This window comes from Puma concolor, chromosome C1 (genome assembly GCF_028749965.1).
Source record: "Puma concolor isolate L17-30 chromosome C1, mPumCon1.1.hap2, whole genome shotgun sequence".
Taxonomy (NCBI): domain Eukaryota; kingdom Metazoa; phylum Chordata; class Mammalia; order Carnivora; family Felidae; genus Puma; species Puma concolor.
Genome location: NC_141674.1, coordinates 15980445 through 16005000, shown reverse-complemented (window position 1 = coordinate 16005000; position 24556 = coordinate 15980445). Strand labels below are relative to the sequence as shown.

Sequence of the window (24556 nt, the reverse complement as noted above, 5' to 3'; positions counted from 1 at the left end):
CAGTTTTGGGCACTGTGCAGACATCTCTGTTCCCTTCTTACCCTCGCTGCCTACGTGGTCCCCAAGTCCTGTTGATTCTCTCGCATCGATAAACTTGAATTCAGCTTTCCTGCGTTCCTGTTGCCACTAAACTGGTTTAGGACTTGATCCTCCATTAGGATTGCTGCCGAGGTGTTCTGCTGGCTTAAAATCACAGCAAGTCATGTCACAGCTGCTTAGCGAGTCAAACCAAACGTTTTGGAACCTATCCCCCGTCTACCACATCAGCCACTTGGTGTCTTTCTGTCACACGGTTCTGGAGAAAGTAGCTATTGGGATTCATCGTTATGTTTCGTTGTCACAGTGTTGTTGCATATTCTGTGGACCTGTGCACAGGGGTAGAATTCTTGAAACAAAATGTTGGTGTCATTTAATATTTGAGACATTTTCTCAAGTTTTCCCAAAAGAGTTGTGTTTGGGCTCCCGTTGCACAGCGGCTTGCGCTTGATACTGGTTCATCGTTGGGAAATTTTTGCTAATTGGGTAAGAGAAGACATCTTTCATGGCTGTTTTAAGTTTGCATTTCTCTGGATTTGAGTATTTTCTCCTGTGTTTGTTAACTAGCTTTATAAGAAAGTTTAGAGAAAGAGAGGCAACCCGTTTTTAAGAATTAGGTCTGTCAGAGACTGAAGTGGCTTTTAGAATGGTAATAACAGGAATAGCTTTATTTAGTTAGTTCATATTTGTTAGCACTCCTAGACACAGGTGAAAGAGCCTTGAAACTAGCTAGCCAGAAGGAAAATGACTAGCGAGGGCTTCTGTCTGTTAATTCAGGGAAATTTGGACAAATCACAGATAAAGCAGGGAGCCTTTTCATGAACCACCTGTTTCTGCTTCTCAGACAAATCAGCATGTTGGTTCCTTCCTAGGCCGCCAAGCTTTCCAGGTCCCATGCCATCCAGAAGTCTCTTGCCACCTCAGAGGGACGAATGTTTCTCCCCCTGTTCCTCACTTTTCCATTTGAAACATCTTGTGGGATTTTTGTGTTTCAGTGATGGATCAGAGCTGCATCTCAGCAGCTCTTGCTAGTGTAGCCGGGGTGCCTGAGCCTCTGGCTCCCGGGGTCCCACACGGACCAGGTTTGCCAGCTCACTGACAAACTCCAAAGGCAGAGACGCGAGTGGTGGTAAAACAAGAAAGGAATTTATTTCTGTTGACACCCTGGACTGGCATCTCCCAAGACTGTCTCCCAAGTGCCAAAAATACTTCCAGGTTTATGTAAGGAAAATGTGAGGCAAAGGCTGGTGGGTACATGCAGGGAAGCAGTGAAGGTCATTGTCCTGGGTGGGGTCTTGCTGGCTCTGGGCCGTTCTTATTGCTTGGGGTGGGTGGGGGAATGGCTCACGTCAGGGGACCTTTTGTCTGAGTTCAGAGATAAGCTGGAAAGAAGAATTTAATCACTTAGAAAGTTCAAGGTCAAAATGGTGATCATTGAGGTCCTTTCACTAGAACTACAAGACCCAAGGAACAGTTTGTTCTCAGAAAAAAAGGCCTTATAGGGCAGCGGTAGATGAAGAAACTTGGCACATGCAGTTATACAGTAATAGATATCAGCCATACAAACAAAAGTAATCTCTTTAATCTCTAGACCCAACCTGGGGCACGAACTCATGACCCTGAGGTCAGGAGTCTCATGCTGTACCAACTGAGCCAGCCAGGTGCCCCCACAAACCTATTCTTAAGCCAGCTGATGTAGAAGTAAATGAGATGGGAGAGTAGGAAAGAACCAGGTTGACTGTTTTCTCATGCTGGGTTTTTGTGATTTGGTTCTCTGATCACCCTGGAGACAGAAGGAAGGATTTCTAAGGTTAGTTATAAGGTTTGTAGAAGTTTATATTCAGAGAAGGTGAGTGGCATCACCCTGATTAAATCAGGGCTACTTGTGACCTTGAAAAGGTTACTTGATTTCTAAGCCAGCTTTAGCAAATCCTGCTTTCTAGGGCCAAGTAAGTAATATAAATGGGTCAAACTGGCTAGGGTGTTTACACAGTAGTAAACCAGTCTTTCCTGGAAAACGTGTGCCTGTCTCCTATCTTGAGACACTCAGCCTTCTTGATCTCTTTTTACACTTTGATAGAAACAGGTATGCAAAAATATTTTTCTGCTATAAGAAAATTGGTACACGTGATGATAAATGCTACGTGACACCGTGGCCTGCTCTTCCCGTGGATAAAATGAACTTCCAGGGCATTGGAGACTGAATGGAGGGATTTCATCTGTAGGCATTCTAGCCTCTGATATTGGTATTCTGTTGTGCTGCTTAGGGTGGCTTGGGAGTAATCGCTTGTAATTAGAAATGGTTTTACCATTTATGCTTTTTAAGTAGATTCTCCACTTCTCCAAACAAGACAACAAACAAACCCAGAAAAGCCCCCACAAGACTGGGTTCATGGAGAAATGCGTAGCCCCTATTTGGAAATCTTTATAATCTGTTAGCTTAACTGCTTTTATTACTGCAAAGCGCTGCCATTGGCTTTTTGAGTTCTTACCTGCAGGTGTGGCCCTAGGGGCCCATAAGCCATAGGTTCTGCCTGGGGCTGGTGCTTCATCACTGCTTCAGCTCATCTATGGTGATGGTGTTCTAGCTGATTGAACGCTTTGTCAGTAATACCTAGCCAGCAATTAATTTAAGAAGATGTGTACAAACAAACAAACAAAAAAATACCAACACTCTAGGGCCAAATAATGCAAGTTGCTTTCAACTTCTCCCATCTGTTTTGAAAGTTTTTTCAAAGTTCAACCCTATTTCATCTAATTTTCAGGCTGCAGCAAGGACCCAACTTTGGACCAGGTTGAAGAGTACAAGATTGCCCGCGGGGGGGGGGGGGGGGCGCGGCGGGCAGTGAGGACAAGGATAGACTATACTTTTTTTTTTTAAGTTTATTTATTTTGAGAGAGACTGCATGCACACATGTGTAAACCAGGGGAGAGGGGCAGAGAAAGAGGGAGAGAGAATCCTAAGCAGGCTCTGTGCTGTCAGCGCAGAGCTCAGACGTGGGGCTCAATCTCATGAACCATGAGATTATGACCTCAACCAGGGCACCCCTCTCCTCCATCATTCTTTTAGTACATCCCTACTTCTGGGTCACAGCAAGATGTTCCACGTTCCTCTTGTACTCTCTGTCCAGACTCGGAAATCAGTCATTTCTCCAAGGAGCCGTGGGGAAGACTTAGAAATCAAGACCTGGTTGCTAGGAGTCTCACATTATTGCTTCTACACCGTCAGCTGACAAAAGGCCATGTAGTTGGCCTGCCCAATTACATTTCAGATAAGACAACAAATGTTTTTTAATTTAAACATGTCATTTATCTGAAATTCAAATAACTACTGTTCTGTAGTTTATCTGGCAACCTTAATCTTCCTCAAGTTTACACTTATTATTCCTGATTCAGTACTGCAGGGTTCATTTTATTCTTCCTCCCTTTTCTTATTTGTAACTTTCCAAAACTTGGTTTCCTTTATCCCCAGTATATTTACTTATTTATTCAAGTAGTTTTAGAATTGTTAATGTCTCTGTGAAAAGGAAGTCATTAAGATTTGGTATTTGTTCCTTTTTAGCCTGAAGACACCACTAAATGAGCTTGCTAATGAATGACCTTATTCAAGTTACTTGGGTTAGTTCCCCCTTCCCTTCATTGTGGGTGTTATTTAGTTGGAATGTGTTTATGTGAGATTTAGGGTTCTCCCCATGCTTACTGATTTCTGTGTGTTACCCACACACAGCCCCCCAGTTCAGCAGTATTATAGAACAGTATGTTCAGAAAAGTGTCACATACCCCGCCATTTTTGTTTACCCTAAACCCACTCATATTCAGTAGCTAACCACACTTACTAGTCTCTGGTTTATCCTTTTTGTATTTTTTTGTTCAAATAGATACATGTATATTTTCTTATTTCCCTATCTTTCTTACACAAGAAAGTGACTTATATAGGTACTGTTTTGCACACTGCTTTCTTTACTCGCTAATATATCCTGGAAATTACTCCACATCCGTTCACAGAGGTTTGTTATGTGTTTTTCATTTTACAGTTGAATAGTACTCCATTGTGCAGATGTACAGTATCCCCTACGTTCGGCCATTTGGGTTCCCAGTATTTCACAAACAGTGCTATAATGAATACCTGAGGTGGTGTTTGTGCTGGGTTTTCTTGCACTGTTGGGGCTGTATCTTCAGGGTGGATTCTTAGAAATGAATTACTAGGTCAAAAGGTAGCTATATGTATAGTTTTGTCAGATTGCAAAATTCCTCTCCCTCAAAGTCCTACTACCAGTTTGTATTTCTCAGCAGTAAAGGAGTTGTGTTTCAGCCTTACAAATTGAGTGTGGGGTTTATACCTTCTAAGTTTTCCTAATTTTTATAGAGGAGAGATATGATAAAATACTGTATAGCATTATAGTTTTAATCTGCATGTGTAATATGGAGCTGTGACATTTCTTAATTAAAAATAATATATTTATTTATTTATTTGTTTCTGTTAGACGAAACTGCAAAGGAAATCCGAATTGCTTGGTTGGGATTGGTGAGCATATTTGGTTAGGAGAAATAGATGAAAATAGTTTCCATAACATTGATGATCCCAACTGTGAGAGGAGAAAAAAGGTAAGCCATCATTTTTTAAGTTATTGCTATGTGGTATCCCTCTGGGTTTTTGTTGTTTTGTTTTGCATCTATGATCAGAAACTATAACGGACTTTGTGGGAGCCTGTGCAGCTTAAGATGTAATGGAACTTAAAACCCTATAACTGCTTGAATTGCAACAGTTCTTATTGGTAGTAATACTTTAAAACAGGTGGCCATGTAATCCAGCAAGTCTTAAATGATAGTTTTAGTTTAAATGCTGATTCTGTGTTTGCTTTAATATTGTATATTTCATTTCAAACTCATTTTTAAGTCTCTTTAAAGGAAGTGGTAAATCCAGGGAACAAACTCACATAATGATTCTACCTCGCTTTTCTTGGGTTCATTGTGTTAGATATTACATGTGTAGCAGATAGTTTTACTTTTTTAAAAATACCCATTAATGTTTTCTAAACCCTAAAGCCCGGCGTTCACAAAATAGTCAGCTGTATGGATACTTTGTTAAGAATGAATCTTCCTAAGTTCAGGAATTCTCAGTCTTAGAAGAAGTTGTAATCAACTCTCCTTGTTCCACTTCTCCCAGATCTGTAGGATTTCTGGAAGTTTAACTTCCTAAACGTTTTACTCCTAAATGTTGACAGTTTAGGAATAGAGCAAATGAACAGCCTATGTACACGTGTTCAGAACAGACCTGTCCTTGAGCCGACCACTTTAATTTTAGATTGAAGGGGCCAAAGAAGACCAGAAGACTGGAGATGAGCTGTCCTAAGTCTTTTCCACTCCAGTAGCCACCCCAGATGTGTCTTTCATGAAATTATGTCCTCGCCCTGGCCAAGAGAGCCTTATGGTGGTTATACCATGTTGACCTGGATAGTTTTAGCAAATTTTTAATCGAAATTAAATAGTTCGTTTTATAATTTTTTTGTGTGTGAAGGGAAATTGACTCTGTGATTATAAATTTTGCATTTTTGTAGAACTCATTTGTGGGCCTCACTAACCTTGGAGCTACTTGTTATGTCAACACGTTTCTTCAAGTGTGGTTTCTCAACTTGGAGCTTCGGCAGGCACTATACTTATGTCCAAGTACCTGTAGCGACTACGTGATGGGAGATAGTATCCAAGAGGAGAAAGGTTAGTGGGGCGCATGAGGGGAGGGCTCACTTCGCAGCATATTGCCAGCCAGAAAACCTTCCAAATGCAAGGAACTAACTTCTTAGTGCTCCGTATGTGCTGGGCGTGGTGGTATGTCCATAAACATTGTCAGGATTCAAAATAGTTTTCACTTTTCCTGTAAATTTGTTAATGGTGCACTGAAATTGTTCATATCCAAGTGAAGGAAATACATTTGATTGTTATTATATAGCTTACATCAGTAATTGCTTTAGGTAATACACTGTGATTGTAGTTCATTAATTTTTACTGATTGATGGAAATCAGTAAAGCAGACAAGATTACTCTCTTTAGTTTGAGAGATTTAATATTTCATTGTGACCACAGTCTTTTGTCCTGATTCCCAAATAGGCTGACTTAGATGATACCCCTAAGATTACCGTTAAATTCACTAACCTTGGCAAAATGAATTACCATTAGCAACTACTCACATTGGAAATTTAGAATCAGTTTTGTTTGTGTTTTACACAGGATCAGTTTCAAACTGTTTCTACTGGAATTATTTTATTTCATGAATAGCGTGTCGATTATTATTCTTGATTGATATGACTTTCTATTAGAGATTATTCTTTTTGAGAGGGAACTTTTCATGGAACAAATCAGATTTTTCTCTTTCTCAAAGCTGGGGGATGGAAGAAAATCACATAGGTCTGGGAGCTCTAAGTTGGGAACTTTGACTTTTGCTCCCATCTACATCCTGTGCCGTGTTTTGGATGCTCTTGGTTGGGCACATGGCTCATGTCTTTGGCTCTGAGAGAGAAAAAATAGGATTTATGAGCCCCACCACTTCTGACAGCCCCATCAGATAACAGTAACACTTTAGAGTCTCGATCTTTGTTAATTGTAATTTGTGCTTCAAAACACAGTGCTTAAGGGGTGCCTGGCTGGCCCAGTCCATAGACCATGAGGCTCTTGATCTTGGGGTCCTTCACGAGTTCGACCCCCATGTTGGGCATGGAGCCTACTTAAAACAACCCCCTGCCCCAAAACATAGTGCTTAAAACTCTTCGGATTATTTCTCCAAAGCTTTATTTTCATAGTTCTGAATATTTAAATCTAGATTAATAGTATACTGGGTGTTTTATTTTATTTTTCTTTTTTTTTTAAGTTTATTTTTGAGAGAGAGAGGGAGAGAGAGAGAGAAATATCATGAGTTGGGGGGGGGCAGAGAGAGAGGGAGACAGAAAATCTGAAGCAAGCTCCAGACTCGGAGCTGTCAGCCCAGAGCCTGATGCAGGGCTCAGACCCACAAACCATGAGATCGTGACCTGAGCCGAAGTCAGATGCTTAACCAACTGAGCCACCATGCACCCCAGGATATTGAGTGTTTAATAATGTATGGGACATCTGGGTGGCTTAGTCGGTTAAGCGTCCAACTCTTGATTTTTGCTCAGGTCATGATCTTATGGTTCATTAGATCGAGCCCTGCTTCTGCTCTGTTCTGACAGCACACAGACCCTGCTTAGGATTCTCTCTCTCTCCCTATTTTTCTGCCTGCCCCCCCCCCCCCCCGTGTTGTGTGTGTGTGCTCTTCTCTCTCAAAATAAATAAATTTAAAAAAAAATAAGAATGTATGCGAAGGATGAGTAATGTTAAATTGATCCTTTTTTTTTTTTTTTTTTAATTTTTTTTTTTTAACGTTTATTATTTTTCGGACAGAGAGAGACAGAGCATGAACGGGGGAGGGGCAGAGAGAGAGGGAGACACAGAATCGGAAACAGGCTCCAGGCTCCGAGCCATCAGCCCAGAGCCTGACGCGGGGCTCGAACTCACGGACCGCGAGATCGTGACCTGGCTGAAGTCGGACGCTTAACCGACTGCGCCACCCAGGCACCCCTAAATGGATCCTTTTTGATAGCATTAGTTTGCCGAAATATAAATTTACCAGTGAGAGGTCAGTTAAATAACAAATGAAAACTAAATTTCTGTTTTATAAAATGATGTGTCATGGCCTTTAATGTGGCTTCAATGTGTATCTTCAAAAAAAAAAAAAAAAAATTTTTTTTTTTTTTTTTAATTTCTAAGCACAGGAATTTTTATTTCACCAAAGTCTTCCCTGACCTTGTTTTCTGATAAGAGTGTACATTTGTGGTACTATCCTAGCTGATACAGTGCAGTGGAGTGCAAAGGCTTTACTTTGGAAATGATGGGATCTGGGTTCTGCTACCAACTCAGCCATTCCCTCATTTTACAGATAAGAAAGCCAGCAGAGTATGAGTTATTTATGGAGTTATACAGATGGAGTACCTAACCTATAAAATAGGAGAGTTGGAGTATACACACAACTTTTAACAGCCTTCAAAGCATTTGCACCCCAGGCACCCCAGGAAGTGAGATTTTTATCTTTGTTTTACAAATGAAACATTGACTTCCTGAGAGTCACAAGTGGTAGTAAAGAGATAAATTATTCAGAGTCCAAAATAAAAGAAAGTACACAATAATTTGAATAGGGAAAGAATAAGGAATTATTGTTATATATATAATTTTTATGATTTTTATTTTATGTAATCTCTGCACCCAACGTGGGGCTTGAACCCCAAGATCAAGAGTTGCACAGTCTACTGACTGAGCCAGCCGGGCACCCCGAATTATTATTATTATACAAGATAGACTTAATTTTTTAATTTTCAAAACATATTTTACTGGAAGGGTTTTTTGGAAGGGATTTTTTAATAGTCGACATTTTAGTTTCAGGTGTGCAGTGTAGTGATTTGACAATTCTATATGTTATGAAATGCACCCCAAGAATAGGGAATTAGTAACAGGAAATTAGAGTAATGGGGGAATTGGTTGGTAAGAATTAAAGAGGACTTAAAAAATATAAGAATAGCAGATACACAGAGCAGCCACTACTCCCAGGGCAAAAGAGAACACCTAGGGAGGGTCTCACCCCCCACTGCTCAGGTCCGAAATCTGGACCTCTGGACAACTCCCTGCGCACGCTCACTAGGTGCCTGAGAAGGTGCTGAGCTGCTGCTTCAGTGGGAACCCCTGCTTGAAACTGACCACAGGGAGGTCCTGGGCCTCAGAAACCCCTGCTAAGTCACCTGAGAGGGTGCCCAAGGGGTTGTTCAAGAGGAAGTCCCTCACTAGAGGCAGCCCCCTGCGACACACCAGAGGAGACACCGGGGGAAGCTGTTGGAAGCCATTTGGTGCTGGTTTGGCTGCAGGAGGCTGGTCGGATGCTTAACCAACTGAGGCACAGGTGGGTCAGGGGCAACTGAACCCTCCAGTACCTTCTGCTGACAAGACCTTGTGCAGGCTGGTGAAGGAGAGTTGTTTGCCAGGCTCATCTGTGTTATCACAGAGGAGGCAAAGAAGGGTGGCGACTGGCACCCAAGATCATACTCCCGTCTTTCGGGGCTCTTGTGTCCTATTTACATACCTTCCCCAGATTCATTAAAACTAGCAACTCTAGGGGTGCTTGAGTGTCAGTCCGACTTCTACGCAGCATCCGACTTCTTCTCAGTTCGTGATCTCACAGTTCTGTGGGTTCAAGCCCCATGTCTGGCTCTGTACCAACAGCTCAGAGCCTGGAGCCTCGACCCTGCTTTGGATTCTGTGTGTGTGTCTCTCTCTGCTCCTCCCCACCCCCCTCTTTCTTTCAAACAAAATGAAAAAACATCTTTGACAAAACCTAGCAACTCTAAAATTGTAAGATTTTTAAATACTATGTCATTCATTCAAGTTTGAATCTTGTCACGTGCTTCATCTATGGTAAATAAACATTAATGAGATTACAGTAAAGTGTTTGGCCATCTTATGCGAACGGTGAATATAGTCCATGGTTTTTATTACTGGAATGAACATTTCAGTGTGATTTGACAGTTTGGAAAACTATAGTCATGAATGCTGTTGTCATAATGCACATACAATCCTTGCCTTTGGGGGCTGTATATGGATAGCTGTGGCTACCTCATTACTTCCAGAACAATTGTTTCTGTTAAAGTTGTAAAACTGTAATAAAAAACTAATATACTTTGGATATAAGGGTGTTTGATCACATTCTCATGTGAAGAAGTACATATTTTAAAAAAGGAAAGGAGTAGTTTTTAAAAGACAGACATGTTTTTTTAATAGATTATGAACCTCAGACAATTTGTGAGCATCTCCAGTACTTGTTTGCCTTGTTGCAAAACAGTAACAGGCGATACATCGATCCATCGGGATTTGTTAAAGCCTTGGGCTTGGACACAGGACAACAGCAGGTAAGGACCTTTAAATGTTTTTTTATTAAGTGAAACAATATGATATCTTTTTATTTTTTATTTATGTTGGTTTTTTTAGAAGAATGGCAAAAATAAATTTTCTTTATAATAAATATATATTAATCCAAAATTTTCAACCATTGAGTAAGATGGAAGGTGGGAAGAAAAAGACTGCTTCCTAACAAGTTCCCCAATCCCACTCCCAGAAAATAACAAAGAACCTTAAATTTTTTTTTAATATGAAAAGGTACCCAGGTGTTCTTTAGAATGTTTGTAGGGGGAAATGAAGTGAAATCCTTTTTAGAAATTAAGTTGTTGTTTTTTTTTTTCCTATTTGGAATTTCAGCATTTATTAGCTGTCCTGCATATTACACATTTTCCTTGATCTCATTTCTGAAAATTCATGCATGGGTACAAATTGATTCAACATAGCTCTAGTCCTTAGTTGAAAATGCTAACTTCAAAAATAGAGGTAGTTTCTGGAACATTTCACTTGTTGCTGTTTGTATCAGAAATTGAAAATCAAGATAATGATTTTTCTTTCGTTTTCATTTTCTGTTTCTTTTTCTTTTTTCTTTGTTTTTATTTTTTAAATTAACCCAAACTTGTGTTGTAGGATGCCCAAGAATTTTCAAAGCTATTTATGTCTCTTTTGGAAGATACTTTGTCTAAACAAAAGAATCCAGATGTGCGGAACATTGTCCAGCAGCAATTCTGTGGAGAATATGCTTATGTAACTGTGTAAGTGTGTTTCATCTTTCCTAGGGTACATTTTATTCTAAGACAGTTGCTCGTATGTGATGTGATTTTCAGTTAAGTTCCAAGTTATAGCCTTCGTGGGTTATCGCGGGATTTCCAGGGGGAACATGAAAGCAACTGACTTGGTAAATGCAGTTGGACTCATTCAGGTGTTGAGACCTACGTGTGGTCGAGCTCTTGCCACGGACTTTGTGGCTGTGGTGTGAGTTGAAAGAGTAAGATTGGAGCCACTCTTAAGAGTGGAGAACTCTTAAGAGTAAATGCAAAATGCCTCTGAAAATTTTTCCTAAGCGTAAAATACATGCTTCACCAATCACTTTCTGTTTTTATTTTTAACATACAGTGTGAATAATTTCTGTGAAAGAGAACCAAGGTAATAAGGTGGTAAATGCTTCTCTCCATGGTTCTAGAATGTAATACAATGGAACTTTATTGTTTTCAACTCTGATCTTAACTTTCACTCTGTTTTATTATAGTTGCAACCAGTGTGGCAGAGAGTCTAAGCTTTTATCAAAGTTTTATGAACTGGAGTTAAATATCCAAGGCCATAAACAGTTAACAGATTGTATCTCGGAATTTTTGAAGGTATATAGTTGTTTCTGCTCATTAACAGTTAAATATTATTCTGAATTTTTAAAAATTTAATGGCTAAATTCATTACTTCAGACTTTTCCACATATGAGGTGTCTGTTTATGTCATAATCTATAAGAAACTTTATGAATTTTTATTTCAATTTTTTTAAGTTTATCCTCAGAGATATGAGAGCCTGAGCGGGGGAGAGGCACAGGGTGGGGGGGCAGGGTGGGGGGTGTTGGAGAGGGAGAGAGAGAATCGTAAGCAGGCGCTCCGCTCCGTACAGATGGAACACAAGGCAGGGCTTGAACCCACAAACCGCAAGATCGTGACCTGAGCCCAAGTCGGATGCTTAGCCAACCGAGCCACTCAGCTGCCCTGAAACTTTGTAAATTTTAAGGTGTCAAAGCAGATTGTGTATTAAAATAATTTTTGGATATTTTCAGGTTATTTTACATGTAAAGTTATGTGTAAAAACTTGTATGTTTCAGAGTGGTAGAGTGTTTTAAGGGAATCTAAGCTCTGTTACTACCAGGTTAGTTTGTCCTTTCATTTAATGAGAACTACAATGTGTGGAATACAGTTTTCTTTTTAAAATCACTGTGGTCTGGGGCGCCTGGGTGGCGCAGTCGGTTAAGCGTCCGACTTCAGCCAGGTCACGATCTCGCGGTCCGTGAGTTCGAACCCCGCGTCAGGCTCTCGGCTGATGGCTCAGAGCCTGGAGCCTGTTTCGGAGTCTGTGTCTCCCTCTCTCTCTGCCCCTCCCCCGTTCATGCTCTGTCTCTCTCTGTCCCAAAAATAAATAAACGTTGAAAAAAATAAATAAATAAAATAAAATCACTGTGGTCATTCTTAAATCCCTCCACTGCGTATCTCTCTCCTTTCTGTATGGTTTGATTTATGTGGGAAAATGGAAGTGGTTCTCTTTTGCTCAGAGTTGAAAAAGCTGCTAAGAGGAATCCCTTTGTTACCAAGTGGGAACAAGCGCTTAACATAGTAGATGAGCTAATCATACAGCTTCACATCTTAAAACATTTTTGTGCCTTTCCTCCTTTTTAGCACAACTGTTAGCCTGCTTCAAACACTCATTTATTGAATCCATTCAGCTAAATATTGATCGAGCGATTACTGCTTTCACACACAGTTTTCAGCAGTTGGGGATAACCATAGTGAGCAAAAGAGACAACAGAGTTTTGCCTTATAATGTAGTGGTTTTGGGACCAGAGAAGGACAATAAAATAAGGATAAGTATAATATATAGTGTGTCAACTATAATAGGTATTGTGGTGAAGAATAAATCAGGGAAGAGGGATGGAGAATGTGGTAGGAAGGGGAGGGTAGGTTGGTTGCAGTTCTAAATAAAATGATGGAACGTGAAGGAAGGAGCCATGTAGGAAAGAAGGAGGTGTAGAATGTGCCTGGTGGTTTGAGGAACAGCAGGTCAGTGTGCCGGAAGTGGATGAGCAAGGGGAGAAAGTTGGAAGTTGTGGAGATAACTAAGCATCACCTAGGATACGCCTTTGCCAGAGGCTTGGACTTTTACTGTGAGTGCACTGAGATGCCACCAGGGGGTGCTAGTCATAGGAGAGTCCTGATGTGTTTGAATCCTTAACTCTGGGTGCTGTCTTGAGAATTGGCTGAAGGTGGGGCCGGGGAGACAGAAAGAGTTGATGGTGGCTTTGACCGAGGGTTAGCTGAAGAGGTGAGAAATAGTATTTGGATTTTCAGTGTATTTTCAAAGTAGAGCTACTACAGTTGCAGACTGGATATGGAGAAGAGAGGAGTCAAAGATGACTAAGGTTTTGGCCTGAGTGCCAGGAAGCATGGAGCTGCCAGAACTGCTATGACAAGGGCTGTGGGAGGACTAGGCTTGGGAGAGGAATTGGGAGTTTGCTTTGGGGTATGTTCAGGGGAGGGCTTTGGGGGCTGGATAAAATTAACAAGGGGTTGAGAGAGAGAGATGAGGACATTCAGACATAGGGGATCAGGGAGGTAGGTGCAGCTGGCCAAGGATGCTGAGGAGGGGCACTGGACAGTGAGTTATGAGGACATGCGGGAACAATTTAAAAAGAAACCAGCATTAGCTAGAACACTGAATTTCCTGCATTATTCTTTTAGCTTAATGTCATCAGTGTGGTTCAGTAATTTTAATTGTGTGTGTGTGTGTGTGTGTGTGTGTGTGTGTATTCTGATGCCCATATGTAATTCCCACCCATTTCCCACTCTTATTAAATTAATTTTGTTGTGTCAAAGTACATAGGATTTTTTTTAACTTAGAACCTACTTCCTTGGGGGCACCTGGGAGGCTCAGTGGGTTAGGCATCTTGGGTTTGGCCCAGGTCATGATCTCGCAGTTTTGGGGTTTGAGCCCTGCATCGAGCTCTGTGCCTGGAGTCTGCTTCAGATTCTGTGTCTCCCTTTCTCTCTGCCCCTCCCTCCCTCTTTCTTTCTCTCTCAAAAATAAATGAACGTTAAAAAATTTTTTAAAAATCATACATTTTGGAAAGAGGCACATCAATTTTAAATTGTTGTGTGCAAGTAAATAATATTCCTGCCAAGTAGTACCTTTTATTGTAGGTGTCCTTTTTTGTTACTTGTAGTAGCTTGACCTTCAACAGCTTGGGATGGGGGGAGGACTGTTAATGAACATGAAATTATGCTTTCCATCAGAGATTTGATCAGTTTTTAAAAAAACCTTTCCACCTCTACTTTTTTTTTTTTTTTTTTAACTAATATGTCTTATTTCTGAGCAGGAAGAAAAATTAGAAGGAGACAATCGATACTTCTGTGAAAACTGTCAAAGTAAACAGAATGCAACAAGGAAGATCAGACTCCTCAGCCTTCCCTGCACCCTGAACTTACAGCTGATGCGCTTTGTCTTTGACAGGTAAGCATGTGCAGAGTAGCAGTGTTGGTTGCTCATTGTGGACTGATGGGGACAGATTTTACCATAGACAGAAAAGGTAATACAATGCTTACAATTTGAAACTCTAGATTTGGGGGTGAAAGTTGTAGGTGGGTCCTGTCCTTTTGACTTGCAAATAATTCATGGTTTGATCACAAAATTCTTAAGTAAGCCAGACATATATGAGTTAAAGCTAGTAGAAAGGTAGGGAGTCCTTATTTTTTATTCTATTATTAATTATTAAAAACTAGAAAAGGAAAACAAACATTTAGGTAAGGAGTGAATTATCTTGCTGTTCCTGTATTTCTGTATAAGAAGTAGAGTAAATTTATAGTTAACGGTGCTCCAGCCCCCGTGGGAATATATCTTTGATTTTATAATTAAAATAAAGGCAGTGTTTGCGTATGCACGTTACTTCTGTGCAGGAGTTTCGGTGGCTCTGTTGTGATTAAATTAAAACTTCTGGAAATAAGTTTAGAATCGCCACTTTAAATTCATAATTTCAACCTATTATTTTACACCGATTACAAGACAGCATTATGTTGACTTCTAATCGTACAGGTTTTTGAGCAAGATTGCTAAATGAAGCCTACCTACCTACCAATGCGTTTTTTATTAAAATAGGTGATAGAGCTTATACATTGTTTTATGATTGTTTTAAATATAAATATAATTAGCTTTCCTCTTGGTTAGGCAAACTGGACATAAGAAAAAGCTGAATACCTACATTGGCTTCTCAGAAATTTTGGATATGGAGCCTTATGTGGAACATAAAGGTAATATTTTTACCGAGCAGTGATAATTTTAATGCTCAGAGAATGTAACTTGTGATCTGCTTGTGATGAATACAGAACAGCAGTTTATTACTAAATTTTATTTGCTAACGTTAACGTCTGTCTGGGAACAAAGGCTTTTTAGGCAAGCCGAGATGTGTTACTTCCATTTTTCCGTAAGTACACAGCAAAGATTAGATGGTTCGTCAAGATCTACATAATTAAGTGTACAAAAGAATGAAAACATGAGAAGGTGTTTTACTGTCTGAACCCACAAAGTGGTCCCTTAGTGTCAGAACTGTATCTGTAATTCCTCATAAAGTGAAGTCTCTCTGAGCTGCCTCCATTCGTGTTTCATTTTTTTAACTTTTCATCAAAAACTTTAGGTGGCGTAATTTCAATATGTATGCTCTAATTCATATCAGTGATGAGTTCTATGATGGTATGCCAAACAGTTTCCTACCCTTTTGTTTTGGTGGTCTTCACCTTACATACAGGGTGATTATTGATAGAAGAAGACTTCTTGCCCTTTTGTCCCTCTTGCCCTGACCTGACCGGAAGGACTGTTGCACTTCTCAGATCGATCTTCCTGTCCATTAAATTTTTAATAAAGAAATTAATACCATAAACTCTTTCTCTTTCCATAAAAAGCTTCTGGAGGCAGCTTACAATAGAAACAAGCCATAAAATAAAACCTTTGGAAAAAAACAATTGGATAGGTTGGGGAATGATGTATTAAATACTTAAACTTTAAAATGTGTGATGCTCTGTCACTGTTGCCGGTTTGAAATTCGCACGTTGGTGCAGGAAGAAAACAGCTGCAGACTTTGCACCTGGACTTTGTTACTTTTATATTTGGCTGAATGAGTAACTTAACTGTAGTCCACTTTGGTTAGTGGTTTGCTTCCTGCCTCCTTTGTTCCAGGTAGTTGTTTAAAATTAGAGATGTCTGATAGCCTGGTGGTTTCTCCGAGTCCAGAAACTTCGATGTAAAATTAGCACTTTCCTTGTCTCCACTGTATGATTTTGATAGTTTTTCTTACTAATGTTACTAATACATTATGTATTTGTCTAATTTGTACTGTAAGGAACACAAGATGATTATGAAATAGACTTGACGTGTCAAAAACTCTGTAGAAATATTTAAATTTAGTGTGTGCATTGACTAAATAATCTCTTAGTATTTAAATAGAAGAATAAAAATTTTCTTATTTTAGAATTGTTAGCTAAGACTAGTAAAATTAATCCAGTAGTTTGTAGCCATAGACCTTGTCTTTCACAGGCTCTTGTGCTATTTGCTGTACAAACACACAACCTTCTAAATACTGAAAACATTAATTTTTGTTAAAATTGCACAGGGTTGGGTTCATTCTTGGTAATTTGGAAAATTTAGAAGGCATAAAGAATAAAAACTACCTGCAATTCTATAACTATATCACCAGTATTTGTTTTCCTGTATTATTTATATGTGTCTATGCATACCTATCCATATGAAGCTGAAAAAGTAGATCTGAAAGATGGTCTTTTTAAGAGGAGAATTCCCTTGTTTCCTTAAATAGTGGGCCCACAGATCTGCAGAGATCTGTAAACCAAGGGGTCTCCATTCCTTGAACCTTTAGCCCTTGACTCTCTAACTGAACTTTTGCCATGTTTCTTAGAGATTTTAACATACCTGTAGACCACCTTGAGGGTCTGGGGGCTGAATAAAATTCATAGAATTTCAGAAGAAACCAGTTACATTTCAATACAGTTAGCTGGGCACCTGGGGGGGCTCAGTCTGTTGAGTGACCAACTTCGGCTCAGGTCATGGTCTCACGGTTCGTGGGTTTGAGCTCTACGTCAGGCTCTCTGCTGTCAGTGCGGAGCCTGCTTCGGATCCTCTGTCCCCCTCTCTCTGCCTCTCCTGGCTCACACTCTCTCTTCTCAAAAATAAGTAAACATTTTAAGTAAACTAGTACAGTTAGCAAAACACAAAGACAGACTTGAGGTCCAGTAATAAAGGTGCCCATTAAAGAACAGATTCCACTGGCTGTCCACAACTACCAGAATTCTGAAGCTGTTGAGAGCAATGAATTGGTAAGTATAAATTCAGGCTGACAACGGTAATGTGAGATGAAAATTTTTGTGTTGTTGTCTCTCGGTCACACAGTCATAGTTCCTGCTTCTACTTGTATGGTGTACCATGATGATTTAATTTAGGGAATACTATGTGGAACTCCTATTAGAGGCAATCTCTCCCACTTCTCTCCCTCAGCCATCCTGAGGGGCACACCCTCCCTTGTCCTGCTGTTGTGTGCACCATACACGTCACTCTATTGACTTTCCTACCTTTTTAGAATAAAATATAACACATTCATAAAAGTCCAAAATATACGTTTGGCTTGAAGAATTGTCACAAAGTGGACATCTGCACGAGCAACATCCAGGCCAAGAGATAAAGCTTCCCAGTACTCTAGAGTCGTTTTTGTTGCCCCTCCCGATAACACCCCCTTCTCTCCTCTCAAATCATAGGCACTGATCTGGCTTTTATGGTGCTTCATTTATTTTTTTATTTTTAATTGTTTAGATGTTTGTTTATTTGGGGAGAGAGCATGCATGCACGGAAGTGAGAGAGAATCCCAAGCGAGCTCTGGCCTGACGCCGGGCTCAGTATCATGAACCGTGAGCTTATGACCTGTGCCCGGATCACAAGACAGATGCTTAACTGACTGAGCACCCCAAGCACCCCTATTTTTTATTTTTATTTTGCTTAGTGTTTCACAATGTAAGTTTGCATCCCTGAACATTAGGCTTTAGTTTACCTTTTTCCTCCTGGGATATTGCCAGGTGAAACCCAACCCATGATGAAATCTTGCACTGCCTGCCTCCCTGGCTCCTTTATCTGGGCTGTGGTTGAAGGTGGCTGGAGAAAAACACTGTCATAGCTGTGTGTCTGTCTGCATCTCAACCCTTTTAATTTGGGGAATTGCAAGTTTATACGAAAAAACGGAATCCCAATCTGGATCTTTTTCTTTTTTAATTTTTTTTTTTTTCAACGTTTATTTATTTTTGGGACAAAGAGAGACAGAGCATGAACGGGGAAGGGGCAGAGAGAGAGGGAGACACAGAATCGGAAACAGGCTCCAGGCTCTGAGCCATCAACCCAGAGCCTGACGCGGGGCTCGAACTCACGGACCGCGAGATCGTGACCTGGCTGAAGTCGGACGCTTAACCGACTGTGCCACCCAGGCGCCCCACCAATCTGGATCTTAAAAAAAAAAAAAAAATTTTTTTTTAATGTTTTTATTTTATTTTTGAGAGAGAGAGACACACACAGTGCAAGCGGGGGAGGGGCAGAGAGAGAGGGAGACACAGAATCTGAAGCAGGCTCCAGGCTCTGAGCTGTCAAGGCAGAGCCCAATGCAGGGTTTAAACTCAAGGAGTGTAAGATCATGACCTGAGCCGAAGTCAGATGCCCAACCGACTGAACCACCCAGGCGCCCCCCCCAATCTGGGTCTTTTAACTGCATGGGTCCACTTACCCTTATCCCCCCCCCCCCCCCCCCCCCACTTACCCTTAAGTACTGATCTTTCCTCTGGTTCAATTCTGTACCACGTTTTATGGCTCCCCTTTACTTGAATATGTTTTAAAGCTTCTCATTTCTTGAAACATAGCCTACTTTTATAGTCCATGACTGACTCTTAGAATGTCGTGCAGGCTTATTTTGGGGGTATCGGTAGGTTCTTGTGTTGTTGTCATGTTTCTTTTGTACTCGGTTATTTTTGATTGCATGCTGGTTATTGCACATGGAAAATCTGTGGGGATTCCCTTAGGGCTGGCATGACACCACATCCTCCAGTGAGACCTTACTTCTTTCTGCCAGGCATCTGGGATCCCTGCTAGTTAGGTACCAGCACAACCGGAGTTCAATGCTGAGGTCCCCTTGTTCACCCAAGCTGTAAGAACCTGATACGAAGGCCAGACTAACACCATGACATTCCCTTCCCACCCCACGTTCTCTTTCTCTTGCTCTCCTCAGGGGTAATGGGTTTACTTTATGGTTTCCTGAGGTTGGGGAGATGGAGAGGCTTTTTCTGGTTCACTTTTACCATGAAGTAATGGGAGAGGGCAGTGTGGTAGAAAGAACAGTAGGTGGGGGAATCCAAGTAAGCCCTAAAATATGGAGTGTGGACCAGCACACCAGGTAGATAAGCCTGAGCTGTCTGACTGATAACACTATTCTCTACTTCCATTAGTTAACACAGAAAATAACGTGCACTTAACTCTGGACATAGTGTCTTTACCTCTGTAATCAGTACAAGTACCTTGGGGTGCCTGGCTGGCTCAGTTGGAAGAATGTAACTGTTGATCTTAGGATTACTTAAATAAAAATAACAAAAACCAAAAACACATTACAAGGACCTTAAACCACTAAGAAGTCGATCCTCTCTTAAATTGCTTATTTCTTGTATGTGTTTTTTTTTTTAGTAATTTTTCAAAGTTTGTTTATTTATTTATTTATTTTGAGAGAGAGAGAGAGAGCAAGCATGAACAGGAAAAGGACAGAGAGAGCAGGAGAGAGAGAATCCCAAGCAGACTCCACATTGTTAGCCTGGAACCCAGTGCGGGGCTCAAACTTATGAAATGTGAGATCATGACCTGAGCTGAAACCAAGAGTCAGACCCTTAACCACCTCACCCACCCAGAGGCTCCTGTTTTCTGTATGTATTTTAGTTCTGCTTTTTAAAAAACTCAAAGGCTGCCTTACTGTGTGTAGGACTGTTGGTGTTTTGTTTACCACCGTCTTTGGTTTATCATTCATTCCCTTCTGCATTCTAGACCTCCCATCTGCAGTGGCTTTTTTTTTTTTAATATGGAATAGAGCTTATAAAATTCCTTTTGAAAGGTTCTGTTGACGGCAAATTGTTTTCACATATCATTGTCTGAAAATTGTCTGTATTTTGTTCTTGTGACATTTATTTTCCCTAACGTGGGCCGTTATGTTCACGCAGTACATGAGAGACCTCTTGTCGCAGTGCTTGTGTTGCCGGTGAGGGGTTGGGGCCTGTTTTGTCATTGTTAAGAGGTTTATCTTTGGTTTGGGCATTTTGCAGTGTCACTGTGACCTGTTGGGCTAGATTCTAAGTATCCTCCCTGCAAAAGGTATCAAACAATTCCTCAACCATCGTGTCTTAAAATGTCTCATCCCCACTCTTTCTTCTCCCCTCGAATCCCAATAGGTGTTTGTTAAGGTGTTCCCTGACTCTTCCATTCTTTGTCTGTGTGTTCCAGAATTTCTTTAGCCCCACCTTCTACTTTACTGATTCTCTGTTCAGGTGAACCTAATCTACCGTTAAGCCTTTCTGTAGAGTTTTGACTTTGAGTTATTATAATTTTCATTTCTAGAAGTTCAGTTTGGTTCTTTATCATATCTGATTTTTTTTAATGTTTACTTATTTTGAGAGAGACAGGAGCACGAGCAGGGGAGGGGCAGAGAGCGAGGGAGAGAGGGAGAGTCCTAAGCAGGCTCCATGCAGAACTCACGAAACCCTGAGATGACCTGAGCTGAAATCAAGCGTCAAGAACGCTTACCCGACTGAGATACCCAGGTGCCACTACAATAAGTTTTAGGATGTTTAATGATATAGAAAGATGTTAATGATATATTTGTTAGAAAAAACTACAGGTCTCAGTGTCAGCAGTGGTTCTGTCTGTATTATGGAGTTGCTAATTAGTTTTTTGTTTTCTAATTTTTAATAGATAGAAGTGATTTTTTTTTCCGGTACATATGTATTTCTCCCCATGATTGGTTTAAAAGATTTTCTTTAAAAAAAGCTTTAGAATATTGTATCTGAAAATGGCAATGTTCATTTGCCGATATTTGGATAAATGGGTAAGGCCTTCTCTTGCATAAACCATGTGCATAATATGCTTTTGTTTATTTATTGGTTTTCTTTAAAGTGAAATAGGAATTTAAAAATACTTCTGAAGAAACCTCAGTACAGAATCATTCTGTATTTTTATTTATTTGAAGTTTTATTTATTTAAGTCATCTCTGCACTCAACATGGGGTTCAGATTCAGAACTTCGATTGAGAGTCGCACACTCTTCTGACTGTGATAGCCACATGCCCCTCATTCTAGATTTTTAATTTAATTTTTTAACGTTTATTAATTTGTGAGAGACGGGGGGGTGGGTGGTGGCAGGGGGAGAGAAAGAGAGAGTGAGATTCTAAAGTAGCCTCCAGGCTCTGAGCTGTCAGCACAGAGCCCGACGTGGGGCTTGAACCCGTGAACTGTGAGATCATGGCCTGAGCCGAAGTCAGCCGCTCAACCGACTGAGCCACCCAGGTGCCCCACCTCATTCTAAATTTTAATGTTTTCTCTCCTGTTCCCAGTTATCTTGGCCTATGCCTGTTTTGACAGCAGTTTTTCTTAATGGCTTCTCTCTAATTTTTTCTAAAACATTTTTCTTCTTGAAAAAAAATTTTTTTAATTTCACACTCCCATCTCATTAGTTTGTATAAGTAATTTGTGAGAAGAATATGATCACCTGATTCTTGGTAAGTATATAGGTGAGCCAATTCATGCGGAATAGCAAAGTGTACTACAGAATAGCTTTGTAACCCTGACGTGGGTGCCCAGAGTGCGATAGCTTTCCATCTATATATTTTGCAAGGGAAATGGAGAGTCAGTACAGTCAGGTGCTTAAGATAGCATCTGCTATATTACTTTGTAAAACTAAATTTTTTGTAAAAAAAAAAAAAAAAAAAATGACATGTTTTGAATTCTATCAGATAGGAAAACAATTTTAATCATTACAGTTAAGGCTCAGGATATAAGAAGGAATATTGTTCTCCAAAACGTTTTTTACTTTCTCCCTTTCTCTTTCTCCAGGTGGGTCCTATGTGTATGAACTGAGTGCAGTCCTTATACACAGAGGAGTGAGTGCTTATTCTGGCCACTACATTGCCCATGTGAAAGATCCACAGTCCGGTGAATGGTATAAGTTTAATGACGAAGACATAGAAAAGATGGAGGGGAAGAAATTACAACTAGGGATTGAGGAAGATCTAGGTAAAACCTTTAAGTTGTGAGTGCCCTTTTAAAATATAAATTTTTTTTTTACTGGAAATATTTTGATAAATTTTTATGGCCCAATATTGGTATGGGTTATTAAGGGTATTTGCATGTCTTAAACACACATAAAATCTCTGAACATCTTTTGTTAGCAATGCCTGAATTAAAAAAAAAAAAAAAAAAAAAAGATTTTCCTCCAGAGATGGTTTCCATGATGTTTTTCTTTGTGTCGGGAGATGCATGTTGGAGAAATACCTCTAGCAGGGGACCTTTGCTCTGAGAACAGTGCCTACTCCTCCCTGTTAAGTATCTTACGCCATCCCCAGAGTGTGATGCAATGCCTCTGGGGAGCAAGCTGCTTGCGATTTTGTAGTGATGAGGTCTGCCTTCACAGTGCTTTGTGAATAGCACCTTACTCTGGAGCTGTCATCCTGTCCATTTTCTTGGGCCAGAAGACCCATCCCTTCCCTAACGAAGTGCACAGTTTTTCCAGTAGAAGCCATCTCGGCTGAACTTTTCATTACTCTGTCGCCGTGTTTGTCATTCTTGGATGAGGCTTGGACTTGGGAGTCTAAATAAGAGAAAAGGAATGGGAATGGGTGTGTGCCTCCTCCACAGTTCTTCATGGATCAGAACCACTTGCCCAAGGTGTCAGGGAGGAGCATGGCCATTGGAGTTGGCTTTCCAGGCATGTGGGTAGATCTTTCTGCAGATATTTAAGTGGCAACGATATTCTTGTAATTGAGAGAGGTATTTTCTGTTTTTAAATAACAGGTGTTTATAGATATTCAGCAATGTTACTCCCATCCCATCTTAGTAACACTCAAGGTCTTAACCTTTGCTTATAATTTTTCTTATTGTGAGAGTCTTTCTGGGAACAAAACTGAGATGTAGCTTTAAATTATGAATAATTGTGTCGTGGTTTTATTTGACTGTTCTTCACTGAGGTTTATTTGATTTGTCTTCATTTTAGTCAGAATTGTAGGAATAAAAGCATTGGTAAGGCTGTCCTATCTACTATTTCTAAGCAGCCCTAAATTTTAGAGTAGTTCAAGAGAAAGAGACTCCACGCCTATCAGGATTCCATTCCAGTGTTTTTTTGTTTGTTTCTAATGTTTATTTTTGAGAGATAGAGGGGGAGATACAGAATCCAGAGCAGTCTCTAGCCTCTGAGCTGTCAGCACAGAGCCCAACCCCACAACCGTGAGATCATGACCTGAACCGCAGTCAGGTGCTTAACCGACTGAGCCACCCAGGCGCCCCTCCATTCCAGTGTTTTAATGCCTCTATGCAATGTTCGTTACAGCTTTCATCTGTTGTTTTCTTTTCATCAAAAACAGAAAATCCTTGTTTGTTAAATTCCACGAGTCATTTTCACCTGTATTCTATTATGAACTTTTATGAATTGTTTTATATTCCCATCTTCTACAAAGAATTGAACATGTTAAATCATAATACTTTCTGGTTAGAAGTGCCCAACTGCCTCTTTACTGTATATGCTCCTGACGTTTTTAATTTACTGTTATGGTGATCTTCAAACTTTTTGTTCCTGTATTCTCTATAGGAATATTGAACGAATTTGCATTCCTTGCATGTTTTAAAACTCGACATTTTCATCATAATTTTAAGTGCTCCAAATAATGTGATTTTCTGACATAGTGAAACTGGAACATCACTTTTAAGAGCGTCCAAATGAAATTAGTTAACAGTCAATACCCACTATTTCAGAGACATATGAATTGGTCTTTGTTTATAGCAGGACACTTTTAACCCTCCCCCTTTCTCCCATACTAGTATTTCCATCATTTCCACCTGACCCTGCAGAATTTTATTCTAATGGAATATACTTCAGATTTCTTTAACCATAAAGCTCTAAATAAAGTTCTTTTTGATTGAACTTTTTCTTTTTTCCCCCCAATATCCTTCTCCCTTTCCCCTTCTCCCTCCTGCCCCCCCCCCCCGCCTCAGGATCCAGCTTTATCTTTTAAATTATAAATATCGCCACATTGGTCAATCCCATATGAGTATGTTATAGAATACTCCTGAATCAAATAAAAAGCAAAATTTTATTGTAAACGCATCTTTTAATGACATGGCTGAGAATTTTTTTTTAATCCCTGGGTGAGGTTATATCTTTCCTTTGTAAAGTGGGAGAGGGATGACTGAGAAAGGAGAGGCAGGAGCTATCAGTGGAACCTCAGCTTTGAGGCAGCTCAGTTCTACAAAAGTATACAGTGAATTGGAGATCTGGTAATTGATTTCCTGAGAAGTAAGCATGATCTCATACCACCGGAAGGTTACCCCTGGATCCTAGGCACCAATCTGAAGATCACTTTCATGTGATCCACTTGCCATGCAGAACACTTAGGAATGAATGCCATACTACTGAATTTGTAGAGATTAGTGGCTAATCTTTATGCTCATTAGCATTTCACTATTTTGAACATGCTATTTTATTTCTTTGGGCAATTAAATCTGCGTATTTTTT

General features: G+C 40.2%; 1 protein-coding gene across 10 annotated transcripts in view; it reads left to right on the top strand.

Annotated features, from left to right (window-relative positions):
- Window positions 1-24556, top strand: part of USP48 (ubiquitin specific peptidase 48) — a 112652-nt gene that overhangs the window by 43938 nt on the left and 44158 nt on the right. For 8 of the 10 annotated variants that reach the window (XM_086715959.1, XM_086715955.1, XM_086715956.1 and 5 more), the window contains exons 2-9: window positions 4521-4641; window positions 5595-5751; window positions 9871-9998; window positions 10615-10739; window positions 11234-11342; window positions 14085-14218; window positions 14930-15012; window positions 21886-22065. In XM_086715959.1, the coding sequence (XP_086572085.1) occupies window positions 5724-5751; window positions 9871-9998; window positions 10615-10739; window positions 11234-11342; window positions 14085-14218; window positions 14930-15012; window positions 21886-22065 (787 nt within the window). In that variant the 5' untranslated portion in view covers window positions 4521-4641; window positions 5595-5723. The remainder of the gene's footprint in view (window positions 1-4520; window positions 4642-5594; window positions 5752-9870; window positions 9999-10614; window positions 10740-11233; window positions 11343-14084; window positions 14219-14929; window positions 15013-21885; window positions 22066-24556) is intronic. The other 2 variants (XM_086715958.1, XM_086715957.1) reach the window with 1 other exon arrangement.